Raw genomic sequence first — 26,341 nt, 5'->3', positions numbered from 1 at the left:
CCTAATGCCCCTTAAACACAAACATGACCCCACCCACTTCCAACTCCCAAAAAACATATATACATTTATATATTGTTCATTATGGCCATTTGTTAATGTTGACTTCCAGTGTCTCAGTTTAGCAACTTATCTGAAGTTACTGTGGGATAAGGGTAAATCCTGCCTTCTACATTGCTCGTGTGTTTTTTTTTTTTTTGTTTTTTTTTTTTTTATATAAATATAGAGACTTTCATGGCAGATCATGATGTGGTCAGATGTGTGCTGGACCATAGATGCACTTGAAAATAAGGGCACTTCTGGCTGAAGTTATGTTGCCATAAACAGCTCATGTAGGAGTAAAAGAGAGCAGACAGACAGTCCTCTGGGAAACATTAACATTTAATATTCTATAGCAAAGTAAAAAAATAAAACTGTTTCAGACCCTAAAGCAATCCTCACACTTCACTGTTATTCAGCAGTAAACACGTCTACACGTTCCTGTGGAGAAGTGGCAAAATGCTGAGTATGGCTCGATCAGATTTTTCCCCTGTAGATCGATTTCCTGGGCGATGCAAATATGGTCACTCTTAAGTATTCTATCCAGGTCCAGACGGTATTAATGGGTATGGTATTAAATGGGTATTATTAAGGTTTACGTGGCATCGTTCACTTCTGTCAGCATAGTAAAACAAAGCATTCGGTCAGATGAAACATTTTTCTTTCATGTCGCAAATATAATGCAAATGCATTTCCGTACTTTTTTTTTTTTTTAATTCATTTATTAACCATCAGACCTAACTTTTCAATGCAGCTGAGCTAGAAAAATGTGCTTTTCTCATGTTTGCGTATTTAGTTCTGTTCTGTAATATCCTTACTAATATTTCTATGAAAAAACAGATGCTAAATTATATATAGTTTGCATTTCCAATTATTATTCTTGCCACTTTTCAGAAATACAAAAAAAACAAAACAATGCTTCATGAGACAGAAATTATGTGCACACATAAACCAAATATGTAAATCAGCATTGAACAATAGGAATTTGCTTAACTGATTCACTCTTTTGTGACACAAAACACACACACACACACACACACTACTGATATGAGTTTACTCTTCATGCAGAGTGCCGGGGATGTAGGGAACTAAATTTGGAAATTTTTAAGATGTGAAATAAATAAGATGTGAAGGCATGTTGGGCTCAGATAAAAGGCATTCATAATCGACAGTATTTACATATTGTACAGCAGGTAGTGTGAGGAAATGGATAAATACTGCCACCGGAACGGCTGCTGTCAGCCTACAGGCTGATCTGCATCTTTGCCAGCAGAGGGAGCCGTAGCGTCGCCTTGAGGTGGTGTGTCGCTGCCCATGACTGTCTCCTGTTGGCTCTTAAAGAAACCAACCTGCGGAGGAGTAAAGGGTTTAGAGGTGCTGAGCCTGGCGCCATGAAAGCTGCCGTTCGACCTGCTGACCTTGTACAGAACTGCCAAAACGAGCACCAGGACGATCAGACTGCACAGAACGCTGACGGTGGCGATGAGCGCGGCCGGGCCAGTCGAGGGAACCTCCACCTCTGTGCTGATCTGAGGGAGAGAAAAGCCGCTGCTGACTGGTGATCTGTCCCGAATAGGACAGCGCGCTGAAGTCCACTCACCGAACGGAGCAGGCCGCCGTCGGCGGGGTACTGGGTGTAGAGCGACTCGTCGAAGGACAACAACGCCCAGCTCTGGGCTTTAATCTGAACGCCAGCGCCCTGCGACACAGCAAGAGAGGAACTGAGCTCGGAAGCTGCCGGACTGATGAGGGAAGGCGCTCGGGCCCAGATTTACCCCCGCGGTCCTGCTGACGTTCCCCGCGAACGTGAAGACCACTGGATCGCGCTCGCCCAGCCGGTCTATGGTGCAGCCATACCGATGACAGACAGCAGCGTCACAGTGCTGAGGATTTCAGAACGAAGGGTCAGGGTGGCATCCAGCAGCAGACACACAGTTAATCTGGACACGTCAATCAGGTTCTCACGTTTGATTCTGTGCTTGAAAGCTGCTGTAGGTTTGAACACTTTGTTGTGTTTTTTTCCTGTAAAAATGTTCACAGAAGCGCACACACACACACACACACACACACACACACACACACAGGAAAAAAGAGGAAGTGTTCAGTGTGCAATAGCACAAGTCAGAAGTGTTTTGTGCAATTTCCCGCCCACGACAGCATCTCCTTCCGCAGAAAAACTCACTGTGGCCGTGAGCGTCACACTCCACCCGAACCCAGAGTCCATCTCCACCGGCACCACAAACGTCACGTTCACGGGCAGCGCCGTTTCACCCAGATTTACCACCTAATACACACACACGCAGAAATGGCGAGGTTGAGCTGCAGCGCGAACAGTGTGGACGTGAAGAGCGGGTCCGACTCACTGAGAACGTGTGCTTGAGCTGCGTCCTCTCTGGAAACACCACATTCTGGGTCGAGTCCCCCCTACGAACAATGTGAAAAACGGCGTGAATTAGGACACTTTCACTCTGAAGCTAGCGGGTAACACACTCGCCTGTGAACCAGGTTCAACCCCCACTTACTACCATCGTGTCTCCAGGGGGGGACGGTCCCTGTAACTACTGACTAAGTCGCACTGGATAAGGGCGTCTGGTAAATGCTGTAAATGTAAATGTGACGACTCACTCCTGAACCATCACGTTGACCGGCAGCCTGACGTCCACCGAAGCCACGGCCGAGTTGTCCAGCAAGGTGTCCATCTTCTCGTTCTTACTGTTGGACACATGCAAGAAGTAGTTAGCTGTACTGATTAATTTCAGGTCACTCTGAATTAAAGTGAAGTGATTGTCACTTGTGATACACAGAAGCACAGCACACGGTGCACACAGTGAAATGTGTCCTCTGCATTTAACCCATCACCCTGATGAGCAGCCATGACAGGTGCCCGGGGAGCAGTGTGTGGTGACGGTGCTTTGCTCAGTGGCACCTTGGCGGATTGGGATTCGAACCTTCTGATTACGGGGCCGCTTCCTTAACCGCTAGGCTATCAGGCTAAGCTTAATCAGTAAACGGGATGCCCTCTCTTTTGGCCTGGGCCCATTCTCAGAAAGCTCTATACAGTTTTCAGTTTTCGCACTCTGATGCCAGTGGATTTGTAAATGGCACCTGGTCACAGCAGAGGAACAGAAATACTGGAAATAAGTCAAGTTCGTTACACCGGCGTGTGTGTCTTGCTTATTTTTCATTGTTTCTACGAAAGAGCAACACCACAAACCTCATAACTGTCACATTCACATGCCACATGCTCCTCCACGGGACAGACATGATGTCAGAGACGGCAAATGATATCCGCAGCTTCATCTGGCAACAAAATCATCAATACATTTTTTAGAGTCCTGTTAATGAAACATTAATACCCAGTGTGTGTCAGAATGTGAGGGGCTGTGTGAAAACAAGATGATGCAGTAGGGTCGAAATGTAATTGAGATGCATGTTCTGACAACGCACATGTGTTTTTGTCGTTATTTTGTTCATGTTGATGTTGATATGCAAATTGTCCCTAAAAAAAGAAACTGACAAAAATGTACCACCCAGACATGCTGCAAAAGAAAATTATTTGGAATACTTTTCATACTGTATAACAGAATACATTCAAGGCAATGTATTCAGAAATCAGTTAAGACTGGTTCGGTCACATCTGAAATCAATCACTTCAGGCCTCTTTAGAATGACTCAAATCAAATGATTCAAATTTTCAATAGACAACTCAATATGAAGCGTCAACTCACTTTTGCACCTTGTCTGAGGACAGCGGTACCAACGTTACACACAGTGTGTGCGACATGCATGAGGGTGACATTTTCCTTCTCTGTACTGACAGAATCACACCACACACCACCCTTTCCGGAGATCTGAAGGTGAACAGAAAGGACTCAATTAGTAACGAGTAATGCATCCCGGCTATGGGGCACATTATTACACACTTTAATAAATCCCCTTTCACATGGAAGAAAAAAAAGCATCACCAATTCTGTGGGAGGAAACCTCTGAAATTGGTGACCCTTCCTTCCTGACCCACGTTAAACTCGTGTTTTTGCTCTACAGCTTGAATATATTGTCCATCTGTGGGGTTCTGACCCGCAAGGCTTCAGTAAAGGACAGAGTGGACGGATGGCGGAGCTTCAACTGTGTTCCTGACGCATCTTCGCCATTATTAGTAACGTCCACGATAACATCCACAGGGAAACCTGGTGTCCTGACCACCATCGAACTATGAAAGGGAAAAAAATGTATATTAACAAAAAGTAAATCAACTTTTTCTCCTCCATCAGTATCTTGCGGATTTGTCTGTGTTTCAAATATCTTGACAATATTATTACAGATGAAAAAGCAACATGAACAGCCTGACCTGGTTAAGTTGAGCGACACATGAAGGTCCGAGATGCACACGTGATCTTCACCACACACCTTTTCCAGCAACACCTGAAGCAAATTGCCTTCATTCTTTTAGATGTTTGTATCAGCACCACTCACTGAGTGACACACACGCATGCATTCACACCGACCTTTTTACTGAAAGAGTCGAGGCAGTTGGGACACTGCACAGGCCTCAGCCCGTCAGTTCCTGAGATCACGTCTCCAGCCACAGAGAGTCTTCCGAAAAGAATTGGATCATGGTAGTCTGAAATGCAGGCCTGCAGAGGCACAATCATCCACTGAGAACGTCTGACACATACACATCCTGTCACATGAAACGCCGCGGACGTACGTCACACTGACCGGGAGGAGGATGGTGACGTCCCAGCAGGAAGGCTGGTCACTGGTGAGGTTCAGGTCCCAGCGAGAGGAGGCTGACTTGGGGGAGAAAACCAAACGTGGCTTCCTGGACTCTTTGTCTAATTCCAGCCTCAAGGACACTGCAGCCCTGAGAGGACCTGGTGAAACAGAAACACATGACATGTTCGTCTCTCCTTTTTCTCTCTCCAGATGAGATAATCCCGGACGAGCCCCCAATTGATAATCATAACACAAGAAAGAATGATAAGATCACACATGAATGCATTCGGGAGCCCCTTCCAGCAAACCAGCAAAAAGGCTCAGAGGCTCATGTCTCTGCTTTCATTTTATAGTGACCTGATATCTGTCCTGATAGATAAAGGAACAGAAAGTTTTCTTCTTTGTGCAGTCTTTTCAGTCTTCTCTCCCCTGATGTGGGGCAGTGGTGGCCTAGCGGGTAAGGAAGCGGACCCGTAATCTGAAGGTTGCCGGTTTGAATCCCGAACCACCAAGGTGCCACTGAGCACAGTACCGTCCCCACACAAAGCTCCCTGGTGCACAAAAGAACACATTTCGTTGTGTGCACCGTGTTTTGTCACTTCACTATCACTGTAAATACATTCCACACATAACATAATACTAAGTGGATTCAGGATAGAATTCACAAGTTGGTAACTCCATTATTTACATTTACAGCATTTGTTGATTTTGTGAAAAGATTAGCTACTTGGACATGTCTACAAGTATTAAGAAATCAAATTTCCAACTCATTCATGACATCATCATCAGGTCACAGACGGTCAACAAAGTGATTCAGTGGCTTTCCTGTTTCTGCTGGAGCAATATTGGAACGTTACAGATCACACTCATTCATATGGACGTTGTGTAAAATATTGTCTGTCTGGGAAAACTCACCCTGTATCGACCCCTTCAGAACTTCTCTGAGATGAAGACACACAGTGACTTTGGAGACTGGAGTACTAAGGACCAGAGGGGCGGAGCAGTGGAAGTTATCCTGCTTAATCACTGGAGGGTCGAGGGTCACAGACACATTCACGCATATGACCGGGTTGGACCTGGGATAGCAATGGGTGGATGGGTCAGTGCCTGAGACAAACACGGACCTCCCCTTCTCCTCATATACCTCCTACCTGAAGATGGTCACCACTCCCTTGGATCCCACCACCAGATCGGTCAGGCCGTCTGAGTTCAGGTCGCCCGCGGAGTGAAGGGAGGTGCCAAAATACCGCAGAGCGCTATCCACCTCTGAGCCCTCAATCCTCTACTCAACATGGAGAGGAACAGAAAGAAAAAACATCACATCTCTACATTCTCACATCTATCTTTTCAGCAAGATAAGAAACTTCTAAAATTAAAAAAAAAATTACATGTTCCTCCACAGAGCTGAAAAACAATCAGCAAAATCTGTGAGAAAATAGTTGCCTCTTCACAAGGCTTCATTGAAAATGAAGCATCTGATATGTATCTTATATCTGCTCAAAGCCACAAGCTGGAGCATTTCAAAAAGGTAATTTAACAGAAAAGAAAGTTACCTTTACGAAACTGGACAACTCTGTACTGTGAATCCTGTTCTATTCATTTGAAATTTATGTTGAATTTCTGATTTTCAGGAGCTAATCTTCACAATACTCCACATGAATAACATACTTGGCTGAATGTGGAGCTGATGCCACCCGAGCTGCTCAGGAAGATGTAAACGCTCCCCTTCCCTTGCCTCTCCAGGGGAGCGCCCACCACCAGCTCAGGAGAACCATCTCCATTCAGGTCAGGACAAGAGGACAGAGACACACCGAACTGGGCCTGTTCGTTCCCTGCCAGGCCACGAAGGGTCTGGGAACAGTTGGGGGTCTGTGCAAGATCAATTCAGAAAAAGCTTTAGTCAAAAAAATTCAATTTCAATAAAAAATTTAATTTAACTTCAATAAAAATAAATAGGGCTAATCCAGTATCTCAGATTATAAGAATAATTGCTAAAGGATTCACAATATGGAAATCTTCTTTGATACACTGAACAACTGGCTGAGGCTGAAGGGTTGAAGGTTTAATCTTCTTTTATATGATTTATTTAAGGCACAAGAGAACTTTTAGTGATGAGTCTACCGAGACGGAGAAGGGTAAAATAAAAATGTCCAGTACATGAGTGTGTGTGTGTGTTGATCTCTCACCCCTGTGTCTAACCGACAAACGCGCACCTCTCCTCCAACCCCTGAGCTGTGGTAGAAAGGCACGCCCACCGCCAGCAAATACCCGTCGCGGGGGCGGACCCCCCCCCTGCAGCACGCAGAGCGCTGCTCCGAAGTACGAGCCCAGCTGTGACAGGAAATGACAAACGACAATTTCCAAACGTTTTTTCCCTCGCGCCACCTCTCCCATCACCTTGGTGCTGGATCACTCAGATTTGGACCTTTGACCTCAGGGTGGTGGAATTAAACTTTATTGTACCTGAGCGCCATGTATCCTGTGTGTGATGCTCCAGGATTGGCTCGAGTGCAGTTTCTGGAAACCCAGGACCACGCCGGTGTGTTTGTACCGCGGTGCCCCGGCGTAGTACAGAAGCAGGTCATTTAGCGTCGCCACGGCAACCGAGTACCCTGCAGATACAGACCGGCCGAGAGCGCAAAATTTAGCAGAGGTCGCAAGGTGGTTCGAGAAAACGTGGCGTGCAAAAGAGGTGAAAGAGCAAAACGACGCACAACACTGTAAACCACAAACCACAACTGCTGCTACACCAACCCATGTTTCTCATGCAGCTCGTCCAGACAGAAAATGCCATTGATCTGTTTCACAATTTTCAATGTATATTTTTACAGTACAGGCAACATACAGTACTAGTTAGGACACACCTTCTCATTCAATGTGTTTTCTTTATTTTTGTGACCATTTACATTGGTAGATTCTCACTGAAGGCACCAAAACTATGAATGAACACATGTGGAGTTATGTACTTAACAAAAAAAGGTGAAATAACTGAAAACATGTTTTATATTCTAGTTTCTTTGCTCTGATTACTGCTTTACACACTCTTGGCATTCTCTCGATGAGCTTCAAGAGGTCGTCACCTGAAATGCTTCTCAGACAGTCTTGAAGGAGTTCCCAGAGGTGTTTAGCACTTGTTGGTCCAGCTCAACCCAAACCATCTGGATTGGGTTCAGGTCCGGTGACTGTGGAGGCCAGGTCTCCACTTTTTGTTAAGTACATAACTCCACATGTGTTCATTCATAGTTTTGATGCCTTCAGTGAGAATCTGCCAATGTAAATGGTCATGAAAATAAAGAAAACACATTGAATGAGAAGGTGTCCAAACTTTTGGCCTGTACACTATTTTTTAATGTGAGCTTTTTAAACAAAACCGTCGCCAGGCTTGTATCAATCACACCTACAGGCTCCTCCCCTTTTTAAAAACCTCTGGGTGTCCAAAATAGATTCACTCCAACAGGGCCAGGTGGGTAGTTAGTTCCTCCTCTTCTACATACAGATGACCAGCATGCTTCTCTCTGAAGAATGAAGACACACCAATATTGAAGGTGTCCTCACCCAGGTAAGAGTCCCTCAGCTCTTTCTCCTCGGCTGAGGCGTTGATGAAGGTGGAGTTGGCCTCCGCGCCGAGCTCCTCAATCCCCCCCGACCATGAGAATGCCCCCACTGCTCCAAACGCGCTGGTTTCCTTCCAGAAAGGGATGTGGACATGTGAACATGTAGACACACAGGGAGGGGAGAAGGTGGGCGTCGCTCACCTCGGACAGAACTACACTGAAGCCGCCTTGAGACAGCTCCATCTCAAACGAGCTGAAGTTGGACTTATCCATTCCTGAGACACAGACAGATGTTAGTAGGCTTCTGCACCGTCAGGGCATTTGCAAGGTCCCAGTTTTCATACCTTCGATGGTAAAAATCTTCGCCCTGAGCTCTTTCTGAATTGATTTTAGAGCATCGAAACTCTCCGTCTCGAACACGTTCTTCGGGGAAGAAGCAATTGTCTTCAGCTCTTCAGTTAAATACTCCTTCCCCACCTGAGAGGGCAGGACAGACTCATCATCACGTTCACAATTTAACACAAATGTGCCCCGAGATCAAAGCTTGACAACTAATCCTATAATGAGCTAATCCCATTAATCCAATGACACGCTCAGAAAATAAAGGTTGTTATTGCACTTTTAAGGGTAACATAAAAATGTGAAATTGAAAAAGTGAAGTCACAGCACACAGTGACAACAAAATGTGACACAACTAAATCTGCATTTAACCTGCATCGCCCTGAGTGAGCAGATGGTAACTTCATCAAGGGGACATCAGTGGCACCTTGGCGGTTCGGGATTTGAACCCACAACCCTTTAGTTATGAGTCCACTTCCTTCCCCACTGGGCCACCAGTGACCCAGTGGAGACACTATAGTGACATTATTAATATAATAAGCATCCCCACATGGTCATATGTCGATACTCAAGGCCTGATGCACTTCTATGCTACAGTTCAAGCCTGGCAACGGGAAGGCGAAGGTGATAATATTCTTATAATGTCACAATGGAGAACATAATATGTATAGTAAGAACGTATTTACCCCTATAGCGAATATTGTGACACCCATGTCTTGAGCCAGAGGCAGAACTTCCTCAAAAGTTTTGGTGTCATCGTTGGACTTGCCGTCAGTTATCACCACCAAGAGCTTCTTCGAGTCTTTCTGCATCCCCTTCTCCTCTGTGAACATGTTCTCGCTTAAGCGTGGAGAAAAAGACGGGACCATTAAAGGACAAACATTCTTTCAATACAACTTCTGTTTGAATTTCAGATTTCGTTCCATTTCAAAGTTATTGAGCCATTTCTGTTGACCAACCCAGTCCAGTTTTATTTATTCTAATGTGTGTCAGTGACCACCAATTATCATGTCACATATCATGTGGACTACATTTTGCAGTTAAGTCCTTCTTCAGGAGGGCCGAAGAGAATTTGGAACTGAGGCTGGTCTGGATTTGCGGCCTGATCAGGGAAGAGCTTCCGCCCTGTCCAACACAGAGAGAATGAGCTTCTTCCCGCAGGCCATACGAGATCTCAAACCACAACACCACCACATAGAACAGAACTCTAATACACTCCGAAAATTTCACTCCAAATATTCATTCCTTCCTTCTTAACCAAAAGTAATCCCCTCCGAAAGACTGGTTTGGTTGCTGAGGGACTTTTTTTAACATTTACTCTTTCATTTATACTCTGTTTTAAGGCTAAATATGGACAATTTTCCATGGAAACAGACAATAAAGTAGCACCTCGTGACCTTTGATAAAGATGAGATAAAGCTGCATGACAGAATGAACTCACAGCACATAGTTTATAGCTGAGGGTGTGAAAGTGTTCCCCTCATGATGGGTCACCGAGTCCATCAGTCTGATCACGTCCTCCTTGGCAGCAAAGTTTTCAAAGTTGAAGACAGCATGGTAACTGGTAGCGTACTGAGCTACTGCCACCTGCAGAGGAGACCGTGCAGAGGAGCGTGGATGTGGGAACGTTTGAAAGACGTCTAGACGGCCAGACATCTTCTTTCTCAACTCACCTGTTTCCCGGGCTCATTAAACATCAGGATGACGTTTTTAATGAAGCCAATCATGGTCTTGAAGTTGGCTTGGCTAATGCTTCTCGAGCTGTCAAACAGAATCACCGCGTCCATGGTGAAGTTCCGACACTCTGAAATACAGGCGCTCGGTCACCCCCGAGCTGCGGAGAATCGGCCGGACGGGCGGCCCCGGGCTCTACTCTACCTTTAAACGCCGGCCTCATCGTGCGCCGCTGGCTCAGCTGCGGTCCCAGTTCAACACAGACGCCATTCAGGTAGTTCAGGTGGTTACACTCCTGTGTGAGACGTGGCCCACACACCTACAGGAAATCAACAACAACATCAACATTTTATTTCTTACATAGCCCAAAATCACATACGGTACGTCTCAATGGGCTTTGACAGGCCCTACAGTTGACCCCCCCCACAGTTGACCCGTCTGCACACAAGGAAAAACTCCACACAAAAAGGAAGAACCCATGGGAAGGAGTGATACAGAGAAGGGTAGAGGGTAGAGTGAGCCTGCAAGTGGTGTCAGTGCCGGGTTTGTGATGATTTGTCCAATAAGAGAAAAAAAAAAAAAAAAAAGTCCTACGGTTGTAGGGTTGGAGAAGTCCAGAGTGTAGTCCAGTGTCATGGTCTACATTACGTGTCCATTACGATGTTACTGGTCCATTTGAAGATCCCTGTAGCTGTAGTTGTTACGGTGGTGGTGGCTGTGGTGACCCTCTGGTTCGTTTCATATCACTTGAATCATTTATCAATTAGAAGGTCGGACCATATTTTATTCTGTTGGAGTCACGGTCCCCCTGACTCGAGTCGGTTGGCCCAGATTTAATATCTTTTAATATAAAAGAGTCTCCACGCATTATTTATACTACTGATGTGGCTTTAAAGTCCCAGTACATCATGCCACATCATTGTCCATTAAAACGAAAGAAGTTCTATTCATAACACCATGGTTCATATATTGATTAATTTTTTTGTGTGTGTGTGAGCAGATTTACTTTCGCAGAACCGGAAGCATGATTTCACTTCACCGGGAAGTGAAAGTCTTCGCAGAGCGACTACAGATTTGTGAGTCAAAACTGCCCACCCCACCTTGACAACACGTGGAAATGAGAACCTGAACTCTGATCAGGGTTCCTCACATAGGAAGACACAGGAAGCCCCGCCCCCGCCTTGCCTCAGTCTGATGCCGGGCCACTCACCACAGCTCGCTCTGCCGCACATGCCAGAGACAGTCCAAACGCGGTCCCGGGTTTCACTGGAGGAAAAGAAATCCAACAGGTAGACTGCAAGGCCTAGAAACCATATCTCGTATGGAAACGGGCTAAACATTTACATCATTTACATGTACAGCATTTACCAGACGCCCTTATCCAGAGAGACTAACGATCAGTAGTTACAGGGACAGCCCCCCCCTGGGGACACTCAGGGTTAAGTGTCTTGCTCAGGGACACGATGGTAGTAAGTGGGGTTTGAACCTGAGTGTGTTACCCGCTAGGCAACTACCATCCTAACACCAAACAGGGAAGCGGGATGAAATGTATTGTGATGAAGTAAAAAGGAACTGAAAAGGGTTTTGCAAGTCCACATCGTGTGACTCTGAAAACATGGCAATTAGACCAGAAGACCCAGGTTCAAATCCCGCTTACTACCATCGTGTCCCTGAGCAAGACACTTAACAATGCGGGGGGCCAGGGGGGGACTGTCCCTGTAACTACTGATTGTAAGTCGCTCTGGATAAGGGCGTCTGATGAATTCCGTAAATGTAAAATGTAAAAATGTAAAGTAGTGAGATGAACTGGACCTTTTCACAGTCACTTCCCGACCGAGGCCAAGTAGCGGTCTCGTTAAGCAACCGCCCGAGTCACGTCACTGGTCAGAAAATGTCCCGTGGGGACGGTGACACGCCCATTACACCCCTGTTTCACTCCCCCACAGACACAGACTTTCACAACCGGTCATAATGACCCTAATGGAAAAAATATGATGGCCCGAAATTCGGATGTGAAATGACGGCGCATATGTGAAGCCCTACATGGCGCCTACCTGTCACGGGCAGGGGCCGGCAGCCTTCGTCGTGGTAGGAACATCTGTAGACCCCACCAGCGCCGTTGAGGCGGAGAGGAGAGGTGACCAGCACGCTGAGAGGAAGACAAGAGAACCCGTCAGGCCACTTCTCACGACCTTCTCGCCACCAAACCTGACAAGGACCCCAGTTCACAAGACATCTCCCACCTGCCGGAGTTCTCTGGGCCAAAGTGACACACTCGGTACCCAAAATACGAGCCGGCGTCCATGGCAAATATCCTGGGCTTCACGGTGTCCACATTGAAACCCCAAGCATGGAAAAGGACTTAAAAAAGAGAGAGATGAAATTAAACTGGCCAGCAGATATAAACTCATATAATCATATTTAAACACACACTGATACGAAGCTACCAGAGGACGGAGCTCGAACCCCGGACAGATACTCACACTGCAATAAGACGACTAACAGCAAGTGCTCTCCGGTCGACTTTCGGGTGTCCACTTCAACCATTTTCCAAAAAAAAAAACCTAAAATTAATACACGTAGAGACACTATAACATACGCAAAAATGTTAAAACACTTAAATATGTATAAATATAATAATAATTCTAGTAAGCATGAAGAGCTGCGCTCCGTGATGCGTTGTGAACGACACAGAGCGACAGTGAAGGTTCGGGGAGGGTCTTCACTCAGGATGGACGTGGGGTGCACGCCGAGAACCGGAACAGCACACGTTACGACTTCAAGCTCCCTTTAGTATCGGTAAAGCATTTCACAATATTTTTAGAACCCTGTATTATAGTTCCACGTCTTACAAACACTTAAAGTGATCTGAGCCCACAGCACTAACATCCTACGTATGATTTACGAGGGGGACAAATAAAACGGCCGTCTGAATTGTGCAAGAAAGCCGCGGATCTGGCAACCCGGTCGGAACTCTTTCGCCTCGTCTACCGTATCTGAATTGTGCAAGAAAGCCGCGGATCTGGCAACCAGGTCGGAACTCTGGCTCCTCGTCTACCGTATCTGAATTGTGCAAGAAAGCCGCGGATCTGGCAACCGAGCCGGAACGCTGGCACCCCATCTACCGTATTTTAATTGTGCATGAAAGCCGCGGATCTGGCAACCCGGCGTCCCATCTACCGTATCTGAATTGTGCATGAAAGCTTCTGCTCCGACAACCCGTCGCCAGAACCGATCCAGCGCAGTCTGGTCCTCCGTCCTCGGACCTCAGCAAAAAGCCGGGCCGAGAAACGCCCCCCCCCAATAAAAGAAGCGAGGCAGAAACCACACCGACCTTTGCAGCGGTGCTTTGGTATGAAAATAGTTTATTAAAACCAAATTCCTATAATTGAAATATTGCAGGTCTTTCTTTCTGGGTTTATTTCTTTCAACTTAAAAATTATATAAACATCTTATGTCCTATATGTTGCAAATATTTTAAGAAAAAAAAAAAAAAAAAAAAAAAAAAGCACAAAATGATTTTTGTTTTCTTGTTTACAGTATTTCATTTTATCCATGATAACACATAAAAGCCTTTTTTTCCAAGTTCTACAAACGCGCACTTAAAAGTTTATGCATATTTACAGCAGGTTTTTTTTTTTTTTTTTCGCTGAAGAACGCTCCACATTAGCGGAGAACACTTGGACCTGGGTCAGTGACTGTACTGTTGGTGTTGAGTGACATTTAAGATTCTGCTGCCGGTGCGGTGTCAGCTGGAGGGTTCGCAGCAGGGGGTTCCGAGGACGGAGCCCCGGAGGCCGTTTCAGGAGGCGGAGCTTCTGCTTTGGCAGGAGGCAGATCTTTGGAAGAGTCTTTTGGCGTTTCGGGGGGTTCTGTTTTGCTAGGCTCGTCCGCCCTGTTCCCGCCCAGCCGGTCGTCCCGGTCCCACCTCGTGCTTCGCTCCCGGGTTCTCTCGGGCCGCCGACTGCGTTCCTCGCCACCATTCCGTCCTCTCTCTGCCTCGGGGCTCCTCCTCCAGTCCCTCCGCTCTCTGTCCCTCTCTTTGTCTCTGTCGCGGTCCCTTTCCCACCGTCCTCTCTCGCTGGGCTGTTCCTCCTCGTGCCATTTCCCAAAAGTCTGATGACCCTCGACCCTCTCCCCGCCACGACCTTCACCAAAAGGCCGTTGGCCTCCGTGCCAATCCTGCTCCCAGTCTCGCCCGAACCCTGGCCGCTCATTTCGAAATGGCCTACCCCCCTCCCGGTCATCGCCGCCCTCAGGCCCCCTGGGGCGCATGAAGAGAGGTCCAGGGGGGCCTGGAGGGGGAAACGGGCTTCGGATGGGATGAGGAGGCGGCGGCATGCCAAACCCCCCCGGCGGGGGTTCTCTGTGCATGATCTGTGGAGGAGCCCTGGGCATCATTTGAGGGTGCATAGGTGGCATGTTGGGGTGAGGGGGAGGCATGGGGAAGCGTTGCATATGTGACGGGGGCATCCCTGGCGGGCGCTGTAAGGGCATCATGCCAGGCCTGGCCCCTAAAAGGCCACCCGGCGGAGGAGCTGCCTGGTTTCCTGCAGGGAAAAATAAAATGTTTGAAAACTTAAATCTTTAACCTCAACGAGGGTTAAAACATGATGATGAAGAGGAGTCAAGCTCTCACCCAATGGCTGAGCAGAGTTGTACCCGTCCGAGTTTTCATTGCCCAGTGCTGCAGGGTCATTGAAGGCATCTTCTGGCAAGCTGCTCACTGAAATAATACAAGGAGTTCTAAACATCTCAGACATTCAAGTCTAGCGCATTAATTGTGTAATGATTTGTTTTACTAGTATAAATCTGTGTGCCTACCGGGGGGCCTGACAAGCCCTGAACTGGGTGGAGGAGGGCCTGCGGCACCCATGGGTGGCATAGAGCCAGGAGGAAGGAATCCTGAAAGAGACAAATTCACCAGTGAAATCAGTGCAACTGGCCACATTTTATCCAGAATGGGTGTGGAGCCAGTGGTGACCAGTGGAGGAGTGTACATGGTTGGGCTAGCGGGTAAGGGAGCGGATTGAATCCCAAACCCCCGAGGTTCCATTGAGCGAAGTGTGGCTATCGTGGCTGCACACCGTGACTGATGGGTTAAATGCAGGGGACACATTCTGTTGCGCGTCACCGCCTGCCGTTCATCCTATTGACAATCACGTCACGTTCATATGGATGCATAGCAATACATCGACAACTATGAACACATTCTGGTACTCATGGTTCTCTACCTGGAGGCATTTGCATGGGGTTAAATCCAGGCCTCATGAAAGGCGGAGGTGGTGGAGGCGGCACCCCGGGTGGGAAGGAGGGGGGTGGAATGCCCATGGGTCCAGGGAAACCAGGGGGTGGGATTGATCCCACTGCTCCAGTTGGCTGGACAGGAGGAACCTAATCCGGAAAAAATAAACATGGAGTGAGACTTGCTCCCTCCCTCACTCCTAATCAGGGTTGTGCGAGGCTGCCGGAGACCCATCCCAGGACTCCTCAGACCTCACGTCATTATCTACAACAAGCCACCACTGTGGCAAACATTATTCGAACACTTGCTGATGTTAAAAATATTGAATATTGAAGGGCATATTATATCCCAGCTGGCCCATTTCACCTCTGTGTAGCTTTTTGTGCCAACACTGGACCAAGTAGTTGAGTTGTAGGAGGGGACTATTTTACTAGCTTCTTGTATCATCTTGTTGAAAAGAACAGACCTCTCCATATTTTATAGTAACTTTCTCTTCTGCAGAAGTAGCCTCCGAGCAAAAGCCACAATCCTTTCACCGTGGGCTTGTTCCAAGCTTTATTTTATTACTATAAGCTGATTATTTACCTGCACCGCTGCCTGTTTCTCCTCCACTGGAGTCTGCTCGGAACGCCCGTTCTGGGACATGTCTTCTGTCCCCTCCTGCTCCGCCTGACTGTAGTGCCAGTCTGCAAACACAAAGCGAGAGACAGGCACTTTTTTTTTTTTTTTTTTTAACTGAATGGCTGGTGCAGCAGAGGGGAGAACGTGGCGGGTCTTTACCTGGAGAAAGCGAGTCTGGGTCAAGCATGCCCCCCTCTTTGAAGCCATCCAGGTCGTCTGCCTTCACTTTACTCCACGGGACGTACGTCACGCCGAGTTCCACGTCCCAGTACTGCTTCAGGTCAGACTTGATGCCTTTGTTCAGCGCCCACGCGATCTGGAAAGGGTTTAGCATTACAGGCTGTATAACCTTTTACCATTAATGAAAAGAATGCAGAGGATAAGAAAGCTCTATAATGTGGTCTACATAAAAATAATAAAGTTAAATAAAAAATAAAAATAAATAAAGTTATCTGGCTCCCTTTCAACAAAAATAATAAGGTTAATTTTGGTTAAACATTCTGTACGGCATATGAAGAAATATGCAGAGGACGCATGTAAACATGTACAGGGGATTGAAAAAGTGTTCATCCCCTCTCTGATGTCCTATAATCAAAAAATAATAAGTCAAACATGACAAGTAAACTCCATTAATAATTAAATCTTCACTTAACCGCATTTTGAGTTTACTTGTAAAACAACTAATATTTGTTATTTTTTTATTTGATGATCTGAAACATTTAAATGTGGCTAAAATGTGTACTATATGTTTTTTTTCCCTCTGGTAAAGCACAGTGATCTTCTCATGTTTGAGGCTGACAAAAAGCTGTCTATCAGGCTTCTCATGTCAGGGCTATACAGTGCGACCAATTTGGCTATGGTGTGACCAGGCCTTCTGGGAAAAAAATTCTCCATGTCATATTCTAAACACCAATCAGAGAGGTTTTTTTATGTTATTTTTCACGTTCTATGTTTTTTTCCACAACTCAGACCTTCGTAATAGGCAGAAACTAGCGTCCGTTTCACCTCCTCAACTTCCATTCTTCATTAATTAAAATGAGTCACCTGAACGCTCATTTAGGATTGGTAGTAGCCTAGTGGGTAACACACTCGCCTATGAACCAGAAGACCCAGGTTCAAATCCGACTTACTACCATTGTGTCCCTGAGCAAGACACTTAACCCTAAGTTGCTCCAGGGGGGGACTGTCCCTGTAACTACTGATAGTAAGTCACTCTGGATAAGGGAGTCTGATAAATACCGTAAATGTAAAATTTACTAGACGAGCCCGAGTAGAATGATAGAAAAAAAAAAAAAAAAAAAAAAGTGTAAAAATTAGTCTAGAGCCCTGTATGTCCAATCACCCAGCCATAATCATTATAGGAAATGTCACAATAAATGAAAAACATGATTCCTACAGGTGCATCAAATGTACACACATCAAAATATACAACATATGAGAGAGAAGCGTTCTGATATAAAGTCAATGTACCTTAATGGTTTTCTGGTTGACTTTGTAAGAGCCTCTGCCCAACTTCTGCAGAGCTCTAAAGGCATCCTGTCGATGGATCATGACTATATAGGCACAACCACGAGGAGGGATCATCTGTGGCAAAGAGAGGAAACACATAATCACATATCTGAAGAACTGTACCAGCCCCACTATGTGATTAGATGGGATAGTTTTTACTTTCAAATTTTTCTGAATGGAATTTAATACCGACGTCCAAATAAAAAAAATTGCATTTTGCAGAGCTGGAAAAAGTTGTGGCCAAAGATTCCACGATTGCAAAGATGCAGATTCTACGAGGGCGACGTGGAGGGGGGTGGTTGTTATAGAGCGCTAAGGCTGCCACAAGGCCGCGTTTTCTACAACAGTGGCGTAAAAATGCACATTTTTACAATAAAAGGCAGCGTTCAAACAGCCAGCGGGGGAAAAAAAAAAACATTACCACAATCCGCTAAAAATAATATCTCTAATATCATTTAGTGTAGTGGTGAAGGGTACATTTTAAACTTTGCTTCCTATTTGTCTTTTAAAAAGTGGTATGTTTATTTCTCTGGCAGTATCATAAAAAAGAAATTTAACACCTGAGTGTCTTCCAGGGGGGGGACTGTCCCTCTAACTATTAATTGTAAGTCGCTCTGGATAAGGGCGTCTGATAAATGCTGTAAATGTAAGATTACTTATATTTTATTTACACATTTTATTAACCAGACTGTCTAAAAAGCTGCAATAAATAGCTTATTGGGGTTTATACATTTTAATACAGTTGTGAAATCAATTCACATAAATTTATCAAGATTATCATGAAACTGGGATTATTTCTCTTGACTATAATCGTACCACCAACATTTCTAATCGTTGCAACCCTATACACCGAAGATAAATCAGTTTATTAACATTTAAAACCATGACCATCTTGGCCCTTCTCTGCTTCGTTTTCAGATATGATGATGCTCCACTGAACTGAGAACAGTTTTCAAAGTTCTCATAACTTAAATTAACTCCCGCATACACAGTGAAATCTGAATGTCTTATTTAGCTACGTACAAACGCTCTTCTCTCTCTCTTTCTCGTTCAATCATGTTTGCACTTCTCTCAAGTGAGCGATGTACACACTACTGTCTCGCGTTCATGCTCTTCTTTGCTTGCTCTAGTTTACGGGATATTTTATTGCTTTTGCCTGCATCGATATGCAGGAGATTCACATAACTTCCTGAAAGCTTGGGATGTCTGGCAGCTGTGTGTTTCCATAGAAAACTAATATTAAAACACACACAAAACATGCAAATTTCTGCCATTTTTATCATAACCATGATGGAAGTGGGCAGTGGTTAACTAGCAGGTAAGGAAGGACCTATAATCGAGTCCTGAACCGACAAGGTGCCCACTGTGCAAAGCGCCGTGCCCACACACTGCTCCCCGGGCGCCTGTCATGGTGCCCACTGCTCACCAAGGGTGATGGTTAAATACAGAGGACACGTTTCACCGTGTGCTGTGCTGCAGTGTATCACAATGACTTCCCTTCCCTTTCACTGCCCTAACAACTACATATCTCTACAATTCCTTAGAAACAAATCTCTTATTATAGGTACCTGCTGTAATACAACATATGGCAGTCACCGTGTGACTTCTCCCCATCCGTACTCACATTAATCGACTCAATCTGGCCAAACTCCTCCAGCAGACAGGCCACATCCTGCTGCTGCGTCCTCTTATCCAGCTGGCCGACCCACAGAGTGGTGCTGCACACTGTCAGGACAGCGAGATTCAAGCGCGGTTAGTGAGAGCGAGCGCCCAGTCGCCGCCCTGCCGCCCCGATCGGCGACGAGGACTCACCGCTGAGCGTGTCCGTCTTAACGGGAGGAAGGCCCTTCTGTCTGCGCTCCCGCTCCCTCTCTCGGTCCCTCCGCTCCAGCGAGCGGGAGCGCGGCGAGTGCCGCCTCCGTTCCCTGGAGCGCGAGCGGGACCGCCGGTGCCGGGACCGGCGAGAGCGCGAGGTCGACCGGGAACGTCTTCTTTTGGGTGATCTGATCAAATGTTAAAAAAATTTTAACAATAATCTTTCACTAAGCTATTAAGCACATTAAGGCTAAAAGACGCATATTTTGAATAACTGACTGATCAAGTACGAAAACAGCATTCACTCCCATTTACAGCAGCACAACGTCTCACCTGGAGCCTGAATGCGAGCGTGACCTCCTGCCATCTGCCCGATTCCGGCCGTCCTGCAGAGACCATAGCAACCATCAGAAAAACTTGGAATGTGTTTCCCCACATAAAATTAAGTTAAAAACGCAACAGAGTCCCTCCGAGCGCGTACCTGTTGAAGCTGTGCCATATGTTGTGCGAAGGCATCGTTCTGTGGTGGGTACCCTCCCGGGAAGGCTGGGGGCGGAGCAGCACCTGGCTGGGGCGGAACTAACAGAGGCTGTCCCATGGGTGGCATCATGCCAGGGTAAGGCTGAGGAGGCATGGAGCCAAAACCCTGGAGCTGCCCATTAGGAGGTAGAGAAATCTGGATGATGACAGGAAACATAGTTTAAAAAAAAAAAAGAAAAAAAGTCAAATATAAAAAGACATCAAAAGGATTTATAACTATATTGTTTACGTGTGTATGCTATAGTTGATCAGTGATTATATAGTCAGCATTATATATACACACACACAAACATTTTATACACACACACACACACACACACACACACACACACGAGATAGACAGTAAAAAAAAAATTGAGTAGCGTTACTCCAAAATAATAACTCAAACACAAAGTAATCTTCCAAAAAGTTAACAAAGTAACAGAACAAAAGAAACAAAAAAATAAATGTGCTAATTCTGGTATTTCCTAATAGTAATAATAATATTAATAACTTATTAAAGTATGGATTTGTAGTAATTACGGAACTAAATCTGATCTTATATATGCTAATTATATGTGTTAGCATTGAGACAAAATGTTAACTAAACGTTTAATGCTAAAAGGATATTTTTATACATACACACACACACACACACACACGGTACCATGCAGTCCAGGTAAAAGTGTGCAACGCAACGTAAACGAAGTGAAACAGATGAACCTGTTGTGAGGGGTCTGCGCTCAAGCCCATCATGCGCTGCTGGAAATGTTCCATGTGTGGCATCTGAGAGCCCATCTGTGGGAAGACTGAGACCTGCTGCTGTTGGAGGGCGCTGTCTGCACTGTAAACCAATCAGACTAGGCTTTAACTATGTAATTTGGATAAATAAATAAAAAAATGCATTTCCGTCTTATCAGGGTAAGATTTATTACTACACTTTGATTATCCATAAAATAAATAAATAAATAAATAAAAACGAGATGGACGTGACCAAAATACAGCCAGAGCCTCCCAACAATGCTGCAATGATGAGAGAAGTTTATGGAGAAGTAGGTCAGGACATACAAAGTGGGCTGCGTAGAGGGCGTCTCGTCCTTCTTCTCCTCGCCTGCCTCAGGCTCGTCATCATAGTCAAAGCGGTCAAGTAGTTTCTGAAAACCAGTCGGGGGTGTCGAAGGAGTCCATTTAAAACGCACACGTTGAAGTAACTGCGTGATAAAGTGGCCGTTTTTTTTCCCCGCCACGCTCTCACCATGTCAAACGCTGCCTTCTTCTCCACAGGCTGCATGGGGGCAGTGGTGTGTTGAGTGGTCATGGTGGTTGGAGGCACAGTTGTGGGTACGGCTGGCGGCTGCAGGTGAAGGTGGGCCACCATGTTGTTGTCCATCGCCGGAGACTGGGGCTTCCCTGGCTGCTGGAACGTCTGGAGCATCTGCTGAAGCTGAGGAGATTCTTTAATTCATACAGTGTAGAGTGTAATCTCATAACCGATTTTACCATAATGACGTTGTTTGGTGACTTTAAAAATTATAGTGACTGTGGCGGCCTGATCTGGGTGTAACACCGCTCGGCCTCGGTCCACACGAACATTAGAAATAAACGGCCTCTGAATGGCATGAACCTTTTTTTATTACGCTTTGGAGCTGCGTTTGATTGCCGTTTCGGTAGAATCTGCAGCCAAGGGGGCTTTTATTTGACGCCGTGTGGACGCTTAACTGCTGTTCGCCGAACATGAGCTCCTGGACGAGGAGACGTGACAGACCTGCTGTCCTTGAGAGGACTGAAAGAGCTGCGCCACCGCAGCGAACGCGTCGGGATTCGGGATCTGAGGCGCCGCCGCCATGGTGGAATTGGCTGGAACCACAGGGGCAGGATGGGGCTCGGCAACGTTCTTGACCGGGGACGGCGGAGAGGCTGCTGACGAGGAGCAGAAGGAAAACGTTGGCATAAAAACAAGGCACAAATCAGACTTTTTTTTTTTTTTTTATTCCTTACCTCCGTCTGCAGGGCCACTGTCACCGTCTGCGATGGCAGCAGAGCCGCTGGATCCGGCAGCCATGTCTAACAAAGGCTGAATGATTTCAATCTTGAACACACCGTTCTTCTGCCACAGGTTCAGCACACGCACTATTTTACTCTGGAGAGAGAAGGGAAAGATCCTTCAATACTGCCAATCAATCACTCTGCATTAGGCTGGTCTCTAACACTTACTCCATTTTTTATTTTACAGTCCTCAAAGCACTGCTCTGTTCTTGCACATTGAAGTTTATATTCATCAAAGTTCACAGTTCAATTTCTGAAAAGTACTATTTGATCAAAGAATCAACTATTTAATAAGTAAATTTAAATGTAACTGTGTTTGGAAGGGTAACGGGTCCATAGAAAAGGCACTGCAGCAGGAAGTTGTAGAGTACAATTTCTACAGATGCATCAACATATAGAATAACAGTATACCAGATAAAACAATATTTGGCCAGAACGTCGACGTCCTGTCACACCCATACGGCCAGTGAAATACCAGGTAAGATGAGAGTGATTGTGTACAATTTTAGGATTTTCTGTATTCGTCTGTTGAGTTCACATTAAAAATATTGCCAAAAATATTTAAATAACAGTGTGCTTGTTCGTTACTTATCATGCAGTCCCTCCAGGATTCCAGGAGTACCCGATGTCAGTACCCGATCGGTTACTGTGCATGGGGTGGTACGTTCTGGCACTGATGCGCGCTGCACCAGGAAGTGCGCAGCGACCAGCGAATTACTGACTGACTGAAGACTCGTTTTAGTTGATTGATTAGGTATTGTTAAGGCCTTTAAAACTCTAGATTTAAAGATTACCAGTCATTTTTAATGCTCAAAAAAATGTATCGCCCCATGGAGGTCTGGATATGGACTAACACTAAAAAAAAACACTACTGGCTGATCCAACTTTGATGTTATGTCCTTAAAACAAGTCAGAATGAGGCTCAGTTGTGTGTTTGTCCTCCACATGCCTGTAGGACCTCCCTACCACGTCTGGACATGCTCCTGATGAGGTGGCGGATGGTCTCCTCGGAGATCTCCTCCTAGACCTGGACCAAAGCATCCTGTCAACCCCTGGACAGTCTGTGGTGCAACGTGGCGATGTTGTACCGAGCAAGACATGATGTCCCAGTTGTGAATTCAGGTCTGGGGAACGGGCAGGCCGGTCCATAGCGTCAATACCTTCGTTTTGCAGGAACTGCTGACCCTCCAGCCACAAGAGGTCCAGCATTGTCTTTCATTAGGAGGAACCAGGGCCAACCGCACCAGCACATGGTCTCACAAGGGGTCTGAGGATCTCATCTGTACCCTAATGGCAGTCAGGCTACCTCTGGCGAGGACATGGAGGGCTGTGTGGTGGCCCAATGAGATGCCACCACACACCATTACTGCCCAACCGGTCATGCTGGAGGATGTTGCAGGCAGCAGAGCGTTCTCCATGGCGTCTCCAGACTCGCGTCTGTCACATGTGCTCAGTGTGAACCTGCATTCATCTGTGAAGAGCACAGGGCGCCAGTGGTGAATTTGCCAATCTTGGTGTACTCTGGCAAAAGCCAAACGTGCTGCATGTGCCTGTTTGAGCAGGGACATGCACATTACAGTAGTATTTGCACATTATTACTCTGGATCTTCATGACTTGATTGGCTTGGTTTTTTTTACGCTGGTTGTATTGTTTTTCTGCTTGTCTTGCACTGCCTGTGTCCCGTGTTTGCACTTTTTCTAGCCGATTTTCTTTCACACGTGCACTTTATGTCAGTACGTAACCTTGTTTAAATGTTACACGTGGCACCAGGTTCCAGAGAAACGTTTGGTTTTACTATGTGTTGTCTAACATGCATGTAGCTGAAACGACAATAAAGCTCAACTTGAACTTGACTTGAATGCTGAAGGTCATTTTGCAGGGCTCTGGCAGGGCTCCTCCTGTTCCTCCTTGCACAAAGGCGGAGGGAGCGTCCAGCGGCCTCCACGTCTCCTGATGTACTGGCCTGTCTCCTGGTGGCGCCTCCATGCTCTGGACACTACGCTGACAGACTTCGTAACCCTTCTTGCCACAGCTCGTGTTGATGTGCCATCCTGGATGAGCTGCAATACCTGAGCCGCTTGTGTGTGTTGTGGACTCCGTCTCGTGCTACCACCGGAGTTAAAGCACCGGCAGCGTTCAAAAGTGACCAAAACATCAGCCAGAAATCAGAGGAAGTGAGAAGTGGTCTGTGGTCCCCCACCTGCAGGACCACGCCTTTATTGGGGACGTCTTGCCAATTGGCTATAATTTCCATCTGTTGACTATTCTATTTGCACAACAGCAAGTGGAATTGATTGTCAATCAGTGTTGCTTCCTGAGTGGACCATTTGATTTGAGTCACAAGCCACGTTGTTGTTTTCTGTTCCCTTTATTTTTTGAGCAGCATATTTAATGCCTTATTTTTGGAACCTCGAATTTAGGACTTTTAAAAAGTTCCACGGAAAAACCCTGCCGTGCACTCTGTGCTCACGCCCAAAACTAATGGCTCGTGCTGCAAGTAGGCGTGGTTTCGCGCAGGTGACGCGAGAAGCGAATGTACCGGCCTACCGCAGAAATAATCAAAATCTCTCCCGTTGGGCAAATTTATATTGTTTATGGAACAATGCTAATGGTCACAAACATTGGTGAACTTATTCTAGAACTTTGAAAGTTTTTTTTTTTTTTTTTTTTAAATCAATACCCATCCTCAAAAGCAGTTGAGGCGCACCCTACCCTGTCTTCTGTAGGACACAGGCAGAGGTTCTCAAAAGTCCCGGTGATGTTTTTGGTGAAGCGGGGCCCAAATACGTCTTTGTCCGCTCCAAACTGATGCCGCGACTGCCTGACGATGGAGTCGACCACGTAGAGACCCGGGACTTTGTATTCCGGCTTGCACTGAAAGGGACCGGGGCAGAGGAATAAAAATAAATAAATAAGATTAATATATATATATATATATTAAAAAAAGATAGTCAGGTCGACCAAAATACAAAAATCCAGATCCACTCTGACTTCAGACTCTACGTACCTTTTTGATGAACTTCTCCACGATCTGGACGACGTGTTTGTATAACTGTAAAATCAGATCATTACAGCCTTGATGAACAGTCGACTTTAAACGAATGCAAACATTGTGCATGTGCAACTTCTGGCCTGCAATTGGCTCGTTTAAATTCGATTTACCTTAATCGCTTTAATTGCAGACTTGGTGATGGAGATCATCTTCGCTCGAGATATTGGGGGTTTTGTGTCCATTAGAGAGAACAACTATTAAAACACACACACACAACAGATGGTTAGAAGACATGGGGCGAGCCCACGAAAAGTGATTTACAACATAGTCATAAAAAGCGGTGGTTCCCTTTCGGAAGATAAGGCGAGTTTACAGTCGAACCCCTCGACTAAAGAAAGGGAACGTGACTTCGCGTCAAATGACATGAGGCATCTGGTCCATGCACCAGTCGGCGGGAGCGGGAGAGCTTTGCTCCACCTACGGCGCTGCCTTTCACGTCACGAAGCGCGAACAAAACACGTTTCAGTAAGAAATTCAGCTTCCGGGGACGTACAGTACATTCACGGTACGGGCGCATGTATATCGACGAAAGATCCGTGTGGCGGGGGGGACTCTGGTCGGGGACATAAACAGTCAGGAGGCAAAGCCGCGGTGCTGGGCAGCGCACGTCGGCGAGATGCGGGGCCATATCGGCCCCTCCGCGCCGCGCTCGGCCCCCGGTCCTCCCGAGCTCGCAGGCGAACAGTCCTTCCTCCCTCCCTCCGTCCGTCCCTCCCGCGCCGCGACTCCGACCGCCCGCGGAGCCGCGCAGTCGGGCGGCGGGGCCTGCGCTTTCACCCCGCGGCGGCCGACTACAACAAACCTCGGGGCGCTAGCATGCTACACGCTAACCCCGCTAGCCGGCTGCCCCCGCGGCGCCGTCGCGGGAGCCCGGAACGCACCTCGTGGTTGAAGGCGTTTACGGCGTCCATGGTTTCCTCCTAGGACCGTATTCCCGGCATATAACGGCGAACGAATTCGTTTTTCGTTCCCGGACAGGCCCGGGTGTTTCTCGGCGGGCGCAGATGGCTGGACTGCCGGCCGAAAGGCAGGCTGGGATTGAACGCTCCCGGCTCTCGCCGCTAGATGGCGGTGCGATCAAGCAGCAGACGACAACAACAAACCCCCCCTGTTCTCAAACAAAGGGGGGATTTCACAAGTAATGTAATAATCAATGGCTGGAAGAATGTCGTGTGTTTTTAATGCATTTTTTGGGGGGGGTCGAGGGGTGGTGC

General features: G+C 46.6%; 2 protein-coding genes across 3 annotated transcripts; both read right to left on the bottom strand.

Annotated features, from left to right (window-relative positions):
* Positions 1-360: 360 nt before the first annotated feature.
* Positions 361-13,219, bottom strand: LOC114792219 (integrin alpha-X-like). Its single transcript, XM_028983138.1, is given in 31 exon segments — positions 361-1,385; positions 1,455-1,565; positions 1,637-1,735; positions 1,812-1,919; positions 2,002-2,058; positions 2,219-2,320; positions 2,400-2,460; positions 2,662-2,748; positions 3,251-3,336; positions 3,765-3,887; positions 4,114-4,246; positions 4,385-4,458; positions 4,542-4,670; positions 4,756-4,910; positions 5,668-5,828; positions 5,904-6,034; positions 6,421-6,621; positions 6,939-7,037; positions 7,039-7,083; positions 7,216-7,364; positions 8,308-8,437; positions 8,508-8,581; positions 8,651-8,783; positions 9,332-9,485; positions 10,087-10,232; positions 10,319-10,449; positions 10,524-10,638; positions 11,530-11,585; positions 12,374-12,468; positions 12,563-12,680; positions 12,803-13,219. Coding segments are annotated over 31 exon segments (3,438 nt in total). The 5' UTR covers positions 12,867-13,219; the 3' UTR covers positions 361-1,274.
* Positions 13,220-13,949: 730 nt separating this feature from the next.
* Positions 13,950-26,165, bottom strand: scaf4a (SR-related CTD-associated factor 4a). Of its 2 annotated transcripts, none has more exons than XM_028984683.1 (20): positions 26,009-26,165; positions 25,238-25,321; positions 25,083-25,127; positions 24,788-24,949; positions 22,027-22,168; positions 21,794-21,948; positions 21,284-21,472; positions 21,097-21,182; positions 20,752-20,872; positions 19,991-20,185; positions 19,843-19,895; positions 19,507-19,697; positions 19,319-19,419; positions 17,656-17,769; positions 16,345-16,501; positions 16,150-16,250; positions 15,554-15,713; positions 15,144-15,224; positions 14,959-15,045; positions 13,950-14,869 (listed from the first exon to the last, which is right to left on the bottom strand). In XM_028984683.1, exons 1-20 carry the CDS (start codon positions 26,036-26,038, stop codon positions 14,043-14,045), a joined length of 3,081 nt encoding a protein of 1,026 aa, XP_028840516.1. In that variant the 5' UTR covers positions 26,039-26,165; the 3' UTR covers positions 13,950-14,042. The 2 variants fall into 2 exon arrangements, with proteins under 2 accessions (XP_028840516.1, XP_028840517.1); XM_028984684.1 differs by having other exon boundaries at positions 21,794-21,945.
* Positions 26,166-26,341: the final 176 nt, after the last annotated feature.

This window comes from Denticeps clupeoides, chromosome 6, assembly GCF_900700375.1.
Source record: "Denticeps clupeoides chromosome 6, fDenClu1.1, whole genome shotgun sequence".
Classification (NCBI taxonomy): domain Eukaryota; kingdom Metazoa; phylum Chordata; class Actinopteri; order Clupeiformes; family Denticipitidae; genus Denticeps; species Denticeps clupeoides.
This window is presented reverse-complemented; position numbering and strand designations above follow the sequence as displayed.

Excerpts from the sequence above, each read along its gene's own strand:
- scaf4a (XM_028984683.1), bottom strand. The coding sequence starts at position 26,038 with ATGGACGCCGTAAACGCCTTCAACCACGAG. Across the intron at positions 25,128-25,237 it reads CTGCAATTAAAGCGATTAAG|TTATACAAACACGTCGTCCA; the intron begins GTAAATCGAATT and ends CTGATTTTACAG. Across the intron at positions 19,420-19,506 it reads TAAGACGGACACGCTCAGCG|TGTGCAGCACCACTCTGTGG; the intron begins GTGAGTCCTCGT and ends CTGTCCTGACAG.